The sequence below is a fragment of the Emys orbicularis genome, chromosome 4, assembly GCF_028017835.1.
Source record: "Emys orbicularis isolate rEmyOrb1 chromosome 4, rEmyOrb1.hap1, whole genome shotgun sequence".
NCBI lineage: Eukaryota > Metazoa > Chordata > Testudines > Emydidae > Emys > Emys orbicularis.
In genome coordinates this window covers 98,578,141-98,596,085 of record NC_088686.1, presented here as the reverse complement: position 1 = coordinate 98,596,085, position 17,945 = coordinate 98,578,141, and the positions used below count along the sequence as shown (strand labels likewise).

Below are 17,945 nucleotides of genomic sequence, written 5' to 3'. Positions count from 1 at the left end.
CCGGAGCGCTGCTTTACCGCGTTATATCCGAATTCGTGTTATATTGGGTCGCGTTATATCGGGGTAGAGGTGTAACAGCAGAGCAATGTATATTTGGGAATTAAAAAAGAAGCCCATGAATTGGCTGCACTGTTTATGTGAAGGCACTGGATATATCATACCTAGAGAGGAGGCTGTGCAGGAAATTGTTGGTTCTTTCAAACCAACTAATTTCAAAATTTCAGTGGTGGTTTTGCCTGAGTAAAGGCTTCAGGTTTAGGCCTTAAATCTAAATTCACCAAGTCAGAAATCAAGGACACCACACATGTTGTCTGAGGGCCATATTATAGTTTTACTAGAGTTTTCAGTCAGAAGGTTCTTTCTCAATGTGCAGGACAGTTAGTGGAGTCAGCCTTTTGAATCAGCAGATCTCCTGAGACCTCAGGAGCCTCAGAGTCCCTGTGTCCCCTACACAGCCGCTCCACTGTCCTTTTCTCCCTGTCAGATTGGCTTTTACGGGAACCCTGTTGCTCTCCGCTGCTTCCCCTGTGGCTGTGCAGGAGCAGTTATGTATGGGTCCACAGGTGTTAATGCTGCTTCAAGAAGCATTAACCTTTGATTGGATTTCTGCCTATAAACCTGCAGGGTGTGGAAGGGAGAATGCTGCTGAGACTCCCCTGCTCCACCTGCCGTCAGGTCCCTTATAAACCAGCAGAGGCCAAAATATACAGAGCTCCATCCAACAGAGGAGCTTTCATTGGATCCCACCAAGGCCATGGAAACATGCTGAAGGGCCAGTACCCGTCACCCCAGGTCTGCTGTGGAGAAGAGCGTAGTTCCCCGAGTGTTTTTACTTTTATTATCTTTTGATGAATCAGTCCCTTGGTGAAAATTATGTATTTGTTAATACCTTATATGTAATATTGGGCAAACAGCTCTTCCTTTGTCTCTTATTACACTGTGAAGCACTTTACTAAAAAATCTTCTGTTATACACAAGCATTTTAACAAACTGTTTGTTATTGTATCCAGGTAACAAGCATGGTAAGTATTTTAACTAAACCAAGTATTATGTACATTAGCTGTGCTTGGCAGATTTTTTGGCTAGCTTTTACTGTATTCTCAGCCTGTGCTGTTTCTAAAGGAGCTATTCAAAGGAAAAACTGCTCACCTATAATACTACTACATATAAGCTTTAGAGGGAACATATATGCACATTCATGTACCATATATAAAAGCATGCATCCCTTGCCAGCATGCTTGCTACTTTGCTTGTAAAAATGAACTTGCCTATTATTGCTTGTGTTTCTTCACTGTAAGTCGTGGACCTAAATATTAGCATTTATTAATACAATATTTACAAATGAGGAACCATGATCTGGCCATAGAGTAACAAAATTTACTGTGTGCCTATTTTTATTGTCCTAATACATCCACTTACCTAAATCTATAATCAAACAGTTTTTTTAAAAAAGCCAGGTCTCTGTTGAAAGCACGTTTTTTTGTTGTTCTTTTGGAAGCACTGTAAATTATTAACGGAAATTTCTCAATTTGGAAGTTATCGAATGTGTTTCCTTTTCTGTGATGATATATATATTGGATACCAGAATTTGAAATGTTTGTCTATCTGTAAACATGAAGAGAAATAATGCCCTGTTCACAAGTGACTGTAATTCTGTGTTCTCCTTAAAAGTTTTCATTAAGGGCAAATTCTCTCAGATCCACATAGTCAAGCTCAACTTTCATAGGTCCCAGTCCTGCAATCAGAGCCATACAGGGAGACCTCTATTGAAGACAGCTTAGATGAAGTCAGGGAAGCACTGCATTTGCAAAGGGATCTGCCTATGTGGATCCGATTTGCAGAACTTGGGGAACAATTTGCTCTTCCAGAGTTCCCTGCATGTCAGGAGAGCAGACTGATAGAGTTCGGCTCTGCCATGCGTCTCTGAGAGGAGATTTTTGCTTTGAGGAAGTTCGAGTGTATTTTAGTCTTCATGCTATATTTTTCTGCATGGTTTTCTATTTTTTGTTTTCTGTGGCCTTTTAAGTTTGGCTTACGTGCTTGTAGCTGCACTTATTTAACAGGATTTGCTGTGCCAAATGTTTTAAGAATCCATGTAATTGTCATGTTAAAGGATCAGACTGCAAAGGACAAGGCACTTCAGCACATGGCAGCAATGTCATCCGCTCAGATAGTATCAGCTACTGCTATACACAACAAGTTGGGCCTGCCAGGAATTCCCCGTCCTACATTTCCTGGTGCACCTGGGGTAAGTTGTTAACTGATGCCAATAAAAAGTTTATTTCCTAACAACGATCAGTAGGAAATAAAGGCTAAATCAGTGGATTTATGCGCAAATTGTACTTACATCTGTGTTTGCAAAATGAATAAGTAATTTTGTGTATAAACGTATGAAATTATTCTACAAAGAAGGCAATTACAAAGTTGTTTTTCTCCCCACCCCCTCTAGTTTTGGCCAGGAATGATACAAACAGGGCAGCCGGGATCCTCACAAGAGTAAGTCTGAAAAATAAGAATGCTTTTATATGCAGTATATAACTAGTCAGTGGAATTCGCTGCCAGAGGATATTATTCAGGCAAATACTTAGCAAGATGAAAATAGAAGATTAGACAATTATATGAACCTTTTCAGTCACAATAGCTCGTATGGCTCCTGTTAAAACGTTACAAGTGATAACACTCCGTAAGACAGAAGCTGAATATTAACTGTGGACAATAATCCTCTCTCCACCCCCATCCCCCTCCGGTATAGAATTGCACTATAAAACAAGTATATGATAGTATTGTGTGTATGTATATGTGTGTTTCCAACACAAATCTTACCTCACTCATTTTAATATATACAGGACATGAGGGGAGGTGTAGGGGAAGATAGCTCAGACATCTATTTTTCTGTAGGGCAGGGAATGACCACTTCACGTGAGCCACAACTAGATGAAAGGCCTGGCCCCGTTCAGTGGGGTTTGAAGCTGCATGGCATCTTGGTAACAGCAACTTCATGTAGAGAAGAGACTTGTAAACCTGACGTATTCAGCCCCAGCCCTACAGGAAAGTGTGATCTGTGGAATACCTCCTCCCAGCTCTCATTATAGGCCTTATCCAAAGCTCGTTGAAATCAGTGGGAGTCTTTCCGTTGGATTCAGTGGGGTTTGGATTCACAGAAGGCCAGAAGCAACCGTTATGATCATCTAGTCTGACCTCTGTTACTGTTATCCAGTAATTTCTGCAGTGGAGGGAATTATTCTTCCCTACTACCTGAGTCAGTGGTTCTCAACCAACTTGCAGCCCAGTCAGCACACATGTGGCCCATGTGACATCCTCAGGGCCATACAGGTGTATTATGGTTACATTACAAGTATATATATATTATGTGGATGCGGTTCACATAACACACAGAGAGCTGCATCTGCAGCCCACAATGGCAAATAGATTGAGAACCACTGACCTAAGTGAACACTGTCAAGCCCCATAACTTGTGAATCAGGCTCTGTTTTACATTTGGGGTAACCCCTTCTTGCTTCATAACCTGTTTGTTGACTATTTTTTAAATATGCCTACTAGGAAAGAGACATCTGTGTGCATAAAGATTATTAACAATGTATTTCCTTGTGCTATATAATGAACTGAATGAACTGTGAATTGTATAGTATGTGATTTTGTGTAACTATTTATTCCAGTGTAAAGCCATTCGTTCAGCAGGCCTATCCTATTCAGCCAACAGTCACAGCTCCCATTTCAGGTAACTTCATTTTCTAGCTTCTTTAAACAGAGCTGAATTGCATAAGGAAAAGTAATGAGTGTGTTGTGTTAGTTTCTGAACCCCACAGAGCCCACTAATCTGTGTCCAGAGTCTCATATGTCCCTTCCAGACATCAATGGACAAGCAATTGATTAATTATGAAGAAAAGTCACTGCTTAGGTAGGAAAACGGGACTCCTAATCCCAGCACTGTCACACATGCCAGCAGTTCTTGTGGCACTAAAGTATATCATCTGGTGGTATTTCATATGATGCAAGAAAATGACTTGTGAAGAACAGAATGGGTGATGGGTTGCATATTGCAATTTAAGGGCTAAATCTTGCTTCCCTCACTCATGCAAAGTAAATTGCATTTACTTAAAATCGGAGCTAAAATTATACCAAAATAATTTATATTCAGTCCTACAAAGTATAAAACATGTCACTACAAAGTATAAAACATCTTTTTCTTCTTCCAGAGCATCTCAGTTTAGAAGCAAGTGCCACCAGCACTCTCCTCTGTTAGCTACTCCTTAGTCTGGTAGAAGCCTTATACATCGGAGCAAAAGAGGCTATGATTGCCCAAAACTATGTCTGTGACCTTTCCCCCTATTTGTCATCTCATGTGCATTTCATTGCTAGTTCCAATAATGGGCATTATTTCTATGCAAATGACAACAAACTGTGTCCCTCACCAAACTTCCTCATCCCTTTATTTCTCATTTATTGGCTGTTCTCGATTCTATCCATTCTTCTCTCCATTATAATTTCCTACTACAGATTACTTGAAAGACGCTAGCCGTCTTTCTGAGTAAAAACTTTCCTTTGTGGTCTTGCATATCTCACTCTCTTCTCGTTTTTCCTAAATTACGTAATGTTGCTCCCGAAGCCAGAAATTATGAGTCATCTTCAACTTTTAGTCTTTCACATCTCCTTTTGGAATCTGTTTCTTGCCACTGTTAGAACACTGCCAGAATTTTCAGCATTACTGAAATCCATATTCACATTTGACTGTTGCAATTCCCCTTTTTATATAGGGTTCCTAAATCTCCACTATCTAATTTTGAGGTGCAGAAGAATTACAGTCAGATTCCCATTCCAGGGAGTAGAAACATGTTACCTGAGTCCTCTTTCACCTTCACTAGCTTGTTGTCCATCTCTCTGAACCCACTTCAGAAATGTATTCTTGATTTTCAAATCTTGGGGGATTATCTCTGCCCTACCTTCTGTGGTGTCTTGTCTCCCCAGGTCAGTTGCTCCACTCCTTCTTTGTGCTTTCTCCTTTTGTGACTTTCCACAATTTGAAGCAAGAGAACAGTTACAGTTTTAATTGTGGTGAATCAGTTCTGGTGGTAGACATGCTTCCTCATAATGGGTCAAGTCACTGACCCTTTATTCTCACTTTAAGTTACGATTCATCTCCCTACATTAATTATTTATTATTATTTGTATTGCAGTAGTGCTTAAAGGCCCCCCTGTGCTAGGCTCTGCACAAACACATAGAAGAGCCCTGCCTTGAAGAGCTTACACTGTAAATAGACAAGAGTGGGAGGAGGAACAGGAGAGGAAAGCCCAAGGTCACACAGCAGGTCAGTGGTGAGCCAGGAATAGAACCCAGATCTCCTGACTCCCATTAGACCATGCTGCCTACGAATGACCATGCTGCTAGTGAAATGTCAGTTGTAATGCTGTGTAAAGTGTACAATAATTAATTATATCGTTTAAGCAAAGATTATACAGTGATACGCTAGCCAAATAAATCAAGGAAGCTCCACTTTTGTTTCACACCATCCTTAGCTTGACCAACCACATTGATACTATGGTCAGTAGGTTGGATCCCCATCTTTCCATGTTGTTTACCTTTAACAAATAATAAATCCATGTTGATTTAGTATATTTTTTAAATCTGAATTAAGAAGAGCCCTATGGCTCCTCGTTAAATTTAATACAGAAAATGGAAGTTGAGAAATTGATTGACTTGTACATAACAATGATACTTTGTATTTCAGGGTTTGAGCCTGCATCAGCTCCAGCACCCTCAGTTCCCGCTTGGCAGGGTCGATCCATTGGTACAACCAAACTCAGACTGGTGGAATTCTCAGCTTTTCTTGAACAACAGAGAGACCCAGAATCAGTAGGTGTTATCCAAAGAAATGCCCAGTAAACTTAAATAGTTCTCTGCTCTTCTTAGTTGTACCTACCCATTTCTAGTCTCTTCCCGCGTGCTTTCCACTGTTGGCACTGATGTCACTTTGAGGCAGTATTTCTCAAGGCTGATAGACATCCATCAATGCACTGTAATATTACTCTGATTATTTTTCCCTTTTCAACTTTTTTTTATAGAAGCTATTCCTTATGAAAGTGAGGGGCTGTGTTATGTTTGCCTCCTTTCAGTGCCTCCTTTCAGCTTCACCGCAAGCGGCACTACATAGCTATGTCAGTGTGCCTCATCGCTGGTCCAATCTTAATGGCTTGCTGACCCAATCGTCCAGTTATACAAAATTGCATGGTGATTTGGGCCACAGTTCAGCAAAGTACTTAAGCATGTGTTTAATTCCTGTTGAAATCAATGGGTTTTAAGCACATACTTAGAGATAAGCTTGTGCTTAAGTTGTTTCTGGAACAGGGACATAATTTAAGGACATGCTTACAATTTAGCATGTCTTTAGGTGCTGTGCTAAACCCAGGCTTTTGAGATTTGGGCAAAAATTTCTCTAGCTACCAAGAACAGAGCATAATCACTCCTGTTGCTTTCAGTTTGAGTCTCCAGGAGTGTATCATTCCACTGAGCCACCTAGTTTATATTTTTTAAGCAACAGCTATTTGGACAAGAAGTTTTTGCTGAGAGTAAACCTTCCTAACCTAATTTGATTTTAAACTTGTTTAAATTTCTGCTCCGATGAATAGAGCAAGAATAGTTGAGTAGTTTGTACAACTTACATATTTAAAGATCTAAATGTGATGCTTGCTTTGACTTCAGTCCGTTTCTCAATGCCAAATTCAATATTTAAAAAATATCTAGATTCTGCACTGCAAAATCTCAGGCAAGTCCATGGAGCTGGGTGTAATATTTCTTATTTAATCCAACCATTAGTGAGCTCATTTGATGAAGTAGCTCCTATTATTAATCATTGTGTTTTGTCTTTGCCATGAAAACTTATCAGCTTAACTCTCCTCCTGCATGTCACAAAACACCATGAATCAAAAGAGCTTGTGTCAGTTTTCAGTGGAAAAACATGTTGTTGAACTGAAAATTTTTATTGAGATTATTGCAGAAAAGCAAATACTCTCATGAGCATGTGGTATAGACAGTCCTTTCTTCTTCAAATTGCTGGTAAAATACAGTAGCTTGGAGTAGAGTGAACTGTCATGTGGTGTTTATAATTCTGTTCCTGAAACCATAGAATTTATGGGCTATAGCTAGGTGATGTTATCAAGGGAGTGTTTACACTGCATAATGGAGATCAGAGACATAGTACAGCAACCATACATCAAAGGAATCCTTAAAACAGAGAAACATTAAACTAAAAAGTGCAATATATTTCAGCAGTGAGATATTAAAATATATGGCCATATGTTGGGTTGCTAACTATTATATTTGGGCATGCTGGTTTAACTGGAATGTCTGTGTTTAGAGATAGGGACAGTTCTGCTCTCAGTTACACCTGTCTATATCCAGAGTAACTCCACTAACTTTTGTATATTTATACTATTGGTTTTTTATTCCTCTGGTTATGCATTCCATCAATTCCATTATTCATTTGGAACAAAAGTGGCACCCTTGTTTCTATGTTCTTGCCTAATGCAGTGGCTTTAATACACTCTTGGGGTCAGACTCTGAGCTCCTTTACCCCAGTGTAAATCAAGAGTCACTTCCTTGAGAGGGAATGGTAAATAATGAAGAGGACTGGTCACTGATACAGAGCAATCTGGGTTGCAGGGTAAGCTGGGCGCAAGCAAACAATATGTGTTTTAATGTGGCCAACTGTGTACATCTAGGAACAAATGACATAGGCTGTACTTACAGCATGGGGGACTCTATCCTGGGAGCCAGTGATTCTGAAAAAGATTCTGGAGTTACGTGAGCTCCCAGTGTGACGCTGTGGCCAGGAGGGCTATAATGCGATCCTTGGATGTATCAACAGGGGAATCTGAGTAGGAGTAGGGAGTCCTGTATTTAGCATTGGTGTTGCTGCACCTCGAGTACTGTGTTCAGTTCTGGTGTCCACAATTTAAGGAGTATGTTAATAAATTGGAGAGAGTTCGGGGAAGAGCCATGAGAATGATTACAGGAATAGTAACCATGCTTTAAAATGGCAGACTCAAGGAGCTCAATCTATTTAGCTTAACAAAGGAAGGTTAAGGGGTGACCAGATCACAGTTTATAAGTGTCTACGTAGGGAACAAATATTTTATAATGGCCTCTTCCATCTAGCAGACAAAGATATAACAAGATCCAGTGGCTGAAGTTGAAGCTAGACAAATTTACACTAGAAATACGGTGCAAATTGTTCACAGTGAGGATAATTAACCATTAGAACAACTTACTAAGGGTTGTGGTGGATTTTCTATCATTGACAGTTTTAAAATCAAGAATGGATGTTTTTCTAAAAGATGCTCTAGTTCAAATAGGAATTACTTCAGGGAATCCCTCGGGCCTGTGTTATATAAGAGGTCAGCGTAGATTATCACAGTGGTCCCTTCTGACCTTAGAGACTATGAACTCAGTGGAATTACTCCCACAGTATATTTACACTGAATGTTTTATTTTTCTTAAATGTATAGAGATAGAATATCTATAGATCCCCCCCCCCTCCCGTCCTGTGCTCTGAGCACGTATACCATAATTTAAAAACATTCAAGAGGACTGCCCATAAATATAACAACTTACTCCCCTCCTCAAGAGCCTGGGAAAAGAGATGCCCCTGGCAGCATGCACAAATCCAGGCTCTGGAACACCAGGGTGAAAATGAGTTCCAAAGTCATTGACCCTTCTCAGACAACATACTATCAGCAGCTTCCTGTCTTTTATATCAAGGGAGCGCCCACCCAAGTGCCTTTGCTGATCTCATTGGTGGCTGTATGTCATGAGGAAAAAAGTGGACTCTCAGGTAACAAGGTCCCTAATCATCTAGGGTTTTGTAGATTAAAACCAAATTATGTAGAATTCCATCTGGAAACTTAATGGGATCCCCAGTGCAAATCACAGAGCACTGATTATAAAGTGCTCCTGCTCCCAATGTATAAGTGGGATGCAGCATTCTGTACTAGCTTCAGCTTCTGCAACTCTCTTGGCTGCAGCAGCTACCGGGCATCCAAGATCCAACACCACTCCCAACTTGCAAGCCTGTTTTGCAAATGGCAGTCACACTTCCTCAATGAAGGGTGCTGACAGCAGTGCAGCCAATGTTTCCAGCCGTTTCCCTCAACCCACCAATTTTATGTCAGCTTCACATAGACAGACTCACAGAGAGAAGACTCTCATTCAAGCCCCAGTTCCATCTAAACGGGTAATTTGCTCCACTGTTCTGGCTGGCTCAGATGTGATGGAGTCATAGAGGGGGGTGTCATACTGAATGCAGCGCAGACATGGTCTCTTCATCAGTCCTTCCAGGGGCTTCATATTCACGCTGTACGGGAAAGGTGTCAGTGTAAATCCCTGCAACACCCATGCAAGAGAACCTTTGGCACAGAGGACAATTGCTCACAGCTGTCCTTTGGGCTCTCTTAGTGAGATAGTAGGAGCAGGGCCACTCCAGAGCAGCTCCAGCCACCCTTTCTAGGGTTTTCAAATGAACCAACAAAATCTCATGGTTAATGGTGTCAATAGGGACTACTGTATCCCTAGCAGAGGCCAAAATTTACCGTGAAGTGCTACCAACCCATAGAGTGATCTGTCAGGGCAGTCTTATCTCTCAGGACTGCCTGATAACTCTTTAGTTCCATCAATCTTCAAAGGCACACCAGCAAACCAGTTCCATTTCCTGACATTGCAAATCAAAGGAGACAATGGTCTGTGCATGACAGAGGGGTAAACCTATCCCTCCAACAGCCACACCTTGCCCAGAAATGCGAGCCAGTGTGTGGAGAAAATAAGGTCAGAATATGACACTTGTTGACCTAATTGTTTTGCAAGTATTTATGGAAGTTCTCAAGAAAGCCTCCTCTTAAGAAGTTCCTAATAAAGAAGTATGCCATCATGTAGGTTTTGTCTTCATGCGGCCTTGAAAGATGTACAGCATAGAAGTCCTTGGCTTATTCACTATATACCTAGTATATTAGTGATTTATGGGCTCTGGTGTACACAGAATGTTACACAGAAATAGAAGACGTTGCACGTGTCTCCCCAAGTTGTAGGGAAAACACATGTTTGGAAAATAGTATGTGATTGTGTAACTAAAAACAGCATCCTGATGCACACACAGAGGGTGGCAGAGTTAAATAAATGAATTTTCTTTCTAACTTCCGAATGGTTAAAACCATGTCATTGAAACATCCTCTTTATATCGTTTTCATAATGGAATTATTATTATTCTACATTAATGTGTAACATTTAGTTTAATAGATATGTATCAAAGTTTGGAAAACGTGTCTGTTTTATACAGCGTACAGCATTTGTATCTCTAGGCCATCTTACAGTTTCAAAAAATGAATAATAGAGCAGTTCACTGACTAAGTAAACTTTGTCCTCCCTCTGAGGAATAGAACGGCTTTAACCAAATATGTTTTTGCCAGATTATATGTGCTCTGCAGTCACACCACTGGAATTAATAATATGAAACCAGCTGAGTGAAGTGAATAGATTTGCAACATAATCGACTACTAATGGTCAAAACATACTGCTTTGGCAACTGTGGGTATCAAAAAGTCATGTCCTAAGTATTATTTTTACATGCAGTAGCTCAGCATGCAACCCATTGCACTAGTACAGTACATGTGAGACTAAGGCTCAGCAGAGGCCTCTGAGCTCTCATTTTCCAGGCAGGTGCAGACTCTCTGGGGAATGTAACACATACACTTGTATTGCAGAGAAAAGTTAGAGACTTGAATTGAAAAACAGTGGTGAAGAAAGCCTGGATAAATACCACAAAGCCATCTTTGGAAAGCCTAATATCTTCTAGAGTTCCTGCCATGTAGGGGTGAGAACCCCACAAGCATTTGTCTCTGATTGGGAGTGCACTGCTAGGAGATCCCACGTTTTCAATGCACTACATTGACGTGAATGGTTAACTAGAGTACCAGTATTATGAAACTACTTGAATCTTTCTTAAAAAAAAACAAAAAAAAAAACAGCTGCTTCAGTATTTGTATTGTACAAAAATAAGGCACAAAAAAAGTAAATTTGTCAGTTATGAACCCAAACTGATATCATTCTTTAGTCCCACTGTGGCAGTTTCCTTACATGTCAACCCTATTCAAACGTTAACCCTCCATACCAGAGTTTGAATGCTCAACCATTTGTGTGTTGGGCAGGGAGTCAGTGGCAATGGGAAAGGGTTCAGAAGGCAAGTGGGTAGGAGCAATAGGACAAAAATCTGTGAGGTGGAGTAATGGTAGAAGGCTGAAAGGAGAGGAGATAGAAGGGAGCCAAAGAGGCAAGTTGAAGGGAGAAGAGCGGGAGCATCAAGCGACCTAGGAGAAGCTGTGTAGGAGAATGACAGGAGCAGGGAGGGGAGAGCGGGGCAGATTGGCTGAACACAAGCCACAGCTAGCTGATTGGCCTGTCAGCAGACTGTTAGGAGGTGCAGCTCTTCTAACCAGCAGAGGAGAAGGGTGAAGAGCCATCCACAGGAGGTTGGCGAGGAACCGCAAAGCCAGCCAGAGAGGGCAGGCTCTATGTAATAAAAGGGGTTTGTGCTGTGCTTCTTTGCTCATCCGGCTGTTCCTGAAGCTTCACTAAATTTGTCCTGTTCTCACAGGGAATACGTGAGAGCTCCCACTTCGTTACTTGCAGTTTTGAGGGTGGCTGATAGTTTACTATTAATATGGTTTGATTATCTGGATCCTACTGTAAATAATGGCATGCAGAATAGTCCAAAGACTATGAACAGTTTCCCAGAGCAAAAGAAGCTTCCTTGCTCAGAACATTGAAAAGGAGAATGAACAAAGCACTAAAAATACATATTTTAGGGAGCACTCTGCAGTGGCAACATAATGACCCGAGATCTCTTTGGATTTTGCAAGAAATACAACTGATAAAACTTAGTCTAGATTTATCTTCGGCACTTCTGATTTTGTTTTTTAAGTGACAGAGAATTTTCCAACAAACTCCAAAGCCACCCCTAGAGATGAGATGCTAGACCTACACCCTGATCTCATTTAGCTTTGCTTCACAACATTCTGATTGTGTCTATAGTTGTGGCTCTTTGTCTCTGCTATGGGAATCTGCTAGTATGGAAATCAGTGTTAATTTTTTCCCTAATATAGAAATAATTTACAAACAAGAAATGCACAATAGTTATGTACATTTTAAGCCATGAAGTTTTAGGTTGTTGTACTCCTTTGTTCCTCTTCTGACCTAATAAATGGATATATGTAAGTTTTTAAACAAGAATCTGCAGAAGCTTTTAAACCAGAATCATGTAACAATTTACTCTATCCTTGAAATAGTCCAAGGGTGTCCAAACTTACTGACCCACTGCACCGTATATGACAATCTTCAGAAGTTCGAGAGCCAGGGCACGCCTGCTGGGGTTCAAGGCTTCTGCCCCACAGGATGCACCTGTGGGGCTGGGGGCTTCAGCCCTGCTCCTGTTAAAGCCCCGAGCCCCGGCAGGCACGATCCATATGGCTGAAGCCCCGAGATCCTCCTCCCCGCTGGGCAGAAGCCCCTACCCCACCACCCTGCTGCAAGGCAGAGGTCTGAGCTCCTCCCAACCCCAGTCTGGTAGGTGGAGAATGGGCGAGGGAAGGCGTGGGGTGGTTTGGCCACCCCTGAAATAGTCTTTCAGTACCTTTTTACCAGTAACATTTCACAGTAAATAAAATGAAGTACTATTTTTAACCAAATGGATTGCCAACATTTATTAGCAGAAAACAGAAACCCTCACATAAATAATTACTTACTTAGGCCTTATTTGCCTGAGCAGCATCCCCTTGACTTCAGTGCGGCTCTCTGTGATTTTAAAGGTGTATCCACGCAGAACTCATTGCAGGATTGGGGCATTAAAGATTTCTGGCGCCCTTCCATTGGTAATGATTGTGTAAAAGTACAAGAGCCTGTAACTATCAGTCAGTATTCTAGTGGATTTCAAACCTGCTCCATAGAATCCTGTCCCTTGGAGGACTCTTTTTCCTAATCACAGAATTATTCCATTTAAAGGTGAAATGTTAAATAGCAAAAACCTTCCTAAAATTATAGAATGGAAATAATTAGCCTCACTTTAACTTTTGGTATTTTTGGAAATTGCAAGGTAGGATGTAGGATGCCACACTTGCAGCATCTCTGAATATTGACTCTACAGCTCCAGATGAGTGAAATGACTCCCTCTTTAATGTGAAAAACAACTAAACATACACGTGCCAAATTCCTGCTGCATTTTCTTCCAAATTCTCTGGTCGTTTATTAGTTCGGTGGTCCTTTGTACTTACAAACAAACTAGAATTTCACCTCAAGTCTTCAAACACCGGTCACTTTGTAAGAGAAAAAGTACTTCTCCTTAATTGTATTCCAACTCTGTATATTTGGAACCTCACCAGTCTGTCACTGTCAGTCTAAGATTTCTTTACTTAGGTGTTTTGTGATTTCACTATAAGAATTCCTGGGAAGTTCAGAACAAATTTCTATTCCTGGTTAAACCAAGTAAATGTGTTCTCTAACACGTAGTAGTTGAATCCTCAATCAGATTAGAGATAACCTAAACTATTGTCTTCCATACAGGTGTTTCTAAAATGCAAAGACTCAAAGTTAAATTATTTATTTATTAATTTATTTAAACCAAGTAAATGTGTTCTCTAACACGTAGTAGTTGAATCCTCAATCAGATTAGAGAGAACCTAAACTATTGTCTTCCATACAGGTGTTTCTAAAATGCAAAGACTCTAAGTTAAATTATTATAATTTCAATATAGTAGACCTTCTCCTAAATATATTTTACCTGTCTGATTCTCCAGTTGCAACCCAAACTGATCTGATTAAGTATCTGTTAGTCAGTCTACCTCCAAAAAAACTTTTTTCTTCCCTCTCTTCTGAGCATTCAATTGTGACTACTGCTTTCACAGCAACCTCCAGCACTTGAAACAGTTTTACGTCTAAAATTCCTTACAGCTACATGCTGAAGAGCAAATTTTCCAAATTAACCCACCTACCCATAATGTGGGATAATAGCATTAGGTCCAAAATTCAGAATTTGTTTTAAAAAGAAACGGTGGTGGGGAAATATAATCTTAATGGAAATGTTCCTTATTTTTTATTTCTGGGTTTGTTTTTTTTAAACAAGGCTTTTGCATTTAAACATTACCCTGCAGTATTGTGAGTCCAGAGAGCATTGTGAAGGAGCACCACAAAGTGAAGCTGACTAGAAATGGATCATAAAAGTGAAACTGCTAACCTGGTCTCATTGTGCAAATGCAATAAAATATAAAAAATTAACCAAACCAATTTAACTGTGTAAAATGTTACAGAGGCTCAGGAGTTTTCTTATGTTATATTATCAACACATCTTAAGCTGTGTTTAGAAGTTTATCCTCTTGTACTCTTGATAGGCAGCATATCAAAGATGTCAACATTTTGGTTATACGAAACTCCTTGTCTAGCCTCCTTCTTACATAAAAAGAAGAGCAACTAAACTTAAATTTAGATGGATCAATTTTTTTAAAAGAATTAATTTAGTGTGGTGGATTCTAGATTCAAGGTTATTTTAATATAAAGTTGAATTAAGTACACAAAAATATGGAGTTCACTTCTGTTGACGTGTATAGTGATTATGCATCTGCACTGTGGAATGAACATATGTCATACTCTGTAAAATTTTCAAACTTGGGTGTCTATATTTAGACACCTAAATTAAAGTGCCCTGGTTTTTTCAGAGGTGCTCAGAACTGACAGTTCCCATTCGTTTAGTATTGATATAATCCTGAAACTGGCTATTTGATAGCAGCCCCCTGTGGCTGCATGGAGCCCCATTAGCTTCAAGGGGGACCTGTGCAAGTGTAGGGCGTCTACCTGCATAGTTCCTGTGGCAGGATTGCGACCATTGGTGCCTAAAATTAGTAGTCCAGTATGCAAATATTGGTGGCAATAAGTAGAAAGACATTTGGCAGTAACTAATTCTCCAAAGTTGGCCTTCCTTAAAGTTAGTGTGACCAGGTGTGAAAGATCATCTACATCATTCTTGTTCAAAATCTGTCACTGTTGCTTAAAATTTTCAAAATAAAACAATAATCACAATTTTTTTTGCAGAACTCACCAAAAAAATCAATTTTGTTGGCTCCCCCTGCTGGCTCTGCAGTCACAATTAGTGAGCAAACACTGCTCCCAGAGCTCTGCTGAGATCGTTATTGGTGCTTGTGCAAAACCCAGGGAGTAAAAATAACCATATTAATTTTAACTTTATTAGATGCATAGGGGACGACGGTTGACAAGTGGAAAGTGGAATGAGCAGAGAGCTTTTATTTCAAAAACTCCTAAGAGAGCATTGCAAATAATGGAAGTGGGTTTTAGAGATGTAAAATCACAATGAACCCTTGTTGATTCTCACTAATGGTCAAGAAGTGAATTGGGGAGTGTATCAGTATGGGGGTAAATGCATATAAATTGTACCTCGGTAGCCAGCCGGGAGCACTATATCATGCATTAAGCCTGCCAAACACAGCTGTAGGATCTAGCTTGTTTTTTAAATTGCAGTTGTTTGACTTTGCAAATTTAATAATGTTCTTTTAATTTAAGGAGGTTTTTTTGTGTGTAATTCCCTAGTTTTTTTAAAAAGCAAACCTGAAATAACAGAAATTCCATCAGGTGCCGTCGTCTTAACCCCATGGTTCTTCAGTGCACTTGGAACCTTTAAATCCACAGATCTCTGTCATTTGAGCTACTGGAATAATTGGTAGCAATAGTAGGTTGTCATCTTTTTTGTGGACCAGCACTAGAGGAGACAGAGGAATAGTGGATCAGGGATCTTGGGGTTATTCCAGGCTCTGGAGGGGAATGTGATCTAGTGGGCACAGACTCTTCTTCCTGTTCTCACCAAACAGGACCCCTTCTGTCCCTCACCACCTCCCTGTCCTGTCTCTTCTCTAACCCTGGTACTAGGCCCCAGTCCCATTGTCCTCATATAGCCAGTCTCTGTCTTCATTCCACAATCTCCATGCCTAGCAAGTTCTAGTTTCATCCCTCCTAACTCCCCATCACAGTCCCAATCTCCTTGCACAGTCATTCCATTTCCCCCAGCTTTTCATTCTCTGTCTCCTTGCCCAGCCAGTCCAAATTTCTCTGCCACCCCCCAGTTCCTCATTCAGTCTGTCTGTCTCTCTCTCTCTTTCTCCTACCCTGGCCTCCAGTCACCCCCCACCCCATCCACCTTCCCAGTCTCCACTAGCTCTCAATCACAATTTCCCTCCCCAGCTCCCCATCTGATCTCCATGCTCCCCTGCCTCTTTGTCCCAGGCCCTGTCTCTAGCCAGTCCCAGTTCTCCCCTCTACCCTGTTTCCTAGTCAGGCCTCCAGCCCCCCCCCACCCCATCCCGCTAACTGGTTCCTACTCTTTATCCCACTCATTTCCAGTTTCTGTCCTACCCCCAGGCTTCCTGTTCCTGTCCACCCTGCAGATCTGGCTCTCACCCCCTTTGCTTTCAAAACAGGCAAATCTCTCCTCCCCCTGCCAGGAGAGGAGCCAATGACAGCAAAGGAGAGAGAGGCTCCCTGCTCTCAGTTCAGGTGCCCAGACCCTAACCTGGCATTGCCCGAGCAGCCCAGAGCTGGAATGTCAGGGAAAGTCTTGCTCATCTGCTAAAAATCTAAGAAGTCTCTACTGAGCATGTGCAAACTGCATTTTTTCAGAGATTTGTAACTTGGTCAAATTTGGGCAGATTTTCACTGGAATGGCAAACGGCATGTGCTTAACACAAAGGCCACCCCTTGCCAAATTTCAAGTCCCTGCTTTAAACCATGGGGGTGCTAGAGCTTCTCCAAAGAAGGTTGGGGGGATATTTTTAACATGGGCAAAACACTATTTTTCCTTAGTCCAATGGCTGACCGGTTTCGTGTGAAATTTTCCAGAACAATTCATCCTGACCAGACACCCAACATCAAAAATTTCAGCCCAAATAGTTAGTTTGAAAAAGTTATAAGCAATGGAAACCAGGTTCTTAGAATGGGAAGTGCTAGGCAACCTTAACAATAGGCAGTGCTGCCAGCTCCCAATGCTGTGTTAAAATATTGCTAGGCCAACTCTGTCTTGATCCCTTTCCGTGGAAAGCTAAATCTATGGGAATGAACATTTTAGTCACTAAAATTTTATTAGAAATAAAGGGAATTCTTGGCAGGGTGAGCTGTTTTCTCACATCAGTAGGAAATTAAAGGGTGTCAGATTTACAGATAAGGCAGTGCAGCAGAGCCAAGACAATACAGATTACAGTAGCACGCAGACTCTTGTTGTATTGGTGATTATTTTTTAATCAGTTCATCCCACTTGGTTCCTTTTTCCTCCGATAGTACGGTTTGTTAACCTAACACAAGCGGTAGTACCTTGTAGATAGCTATCTCAGCTATAGCATATCACTAAACAGGATACATCTATAGAACCCCAGCCACTAGAGCAGGGGTAGGCAAGCTATGGCACGCGTGCCGAAGGCGGCACGTGAGCTGATTTTCAGTGGCACTCACACTGCCCAGGTCCTGGCCACCGGTCCGGGGGGCTCTGCATTTTAATGTAATTTTAAATGAAGCCTCTTAAACATTTTAAAAACCTTATTTACTTTACATACAACCATAGTTTAGTTATATATTATAGACTTATAGAAAGAGACCTTCTAAAAACGTTAAAATGTATTACTGACATGCGAAACCTTAAATCAGAGTGAATAATGAAGACTCGGCACACCACTTCTGAAAGGTTGCCGACCCCTGCACTAGAGTAAGGTTGTTTGCTGCCTCATCAAGAGTATGTCTACACTGCAATAAAACACCTGCAGTGTAGACGTTTGGGCTGGAGCTCAGGCTCTGAGACCCCTTGGGGGGGTCCCAGAGCCCAGGCTCCAACCCAAGCCCG

General features: G+C 41.0%; 1 protein-coding gene across 1 annotated transcript in view; it reads left to right on the top strand.

Annotated features, from left to right (window-relative positions):
- The first annotated feature begins 2,146 nt into the window (after positions 1-2,146).
- Positions 2,147-17,945, top strand: part of TEAD1 (TEA domain transcription factor 1) — a 49,523-nt gene continuing 33,724 nt past the window's right edge. The window contains exons 1-4 of the mRNA XM_065402395.1: positions 2,147-2,239; positions 2,450-2,496; positions 3,678-3,739; positions 5,748-5,872. Of these exons, the coding sequence (XP_065258467.1) occupies positions 2,147-2,239; positions 2,450-2,496; positions 3,678-3,739; positions 5,748-5,872 (327 nt within the window). The remainder of the gene's footprint in view (positions 2,240-2,449; positions 2,497-3,677; positions 3,740-5,747; positions 5,873-17,945) is intronic.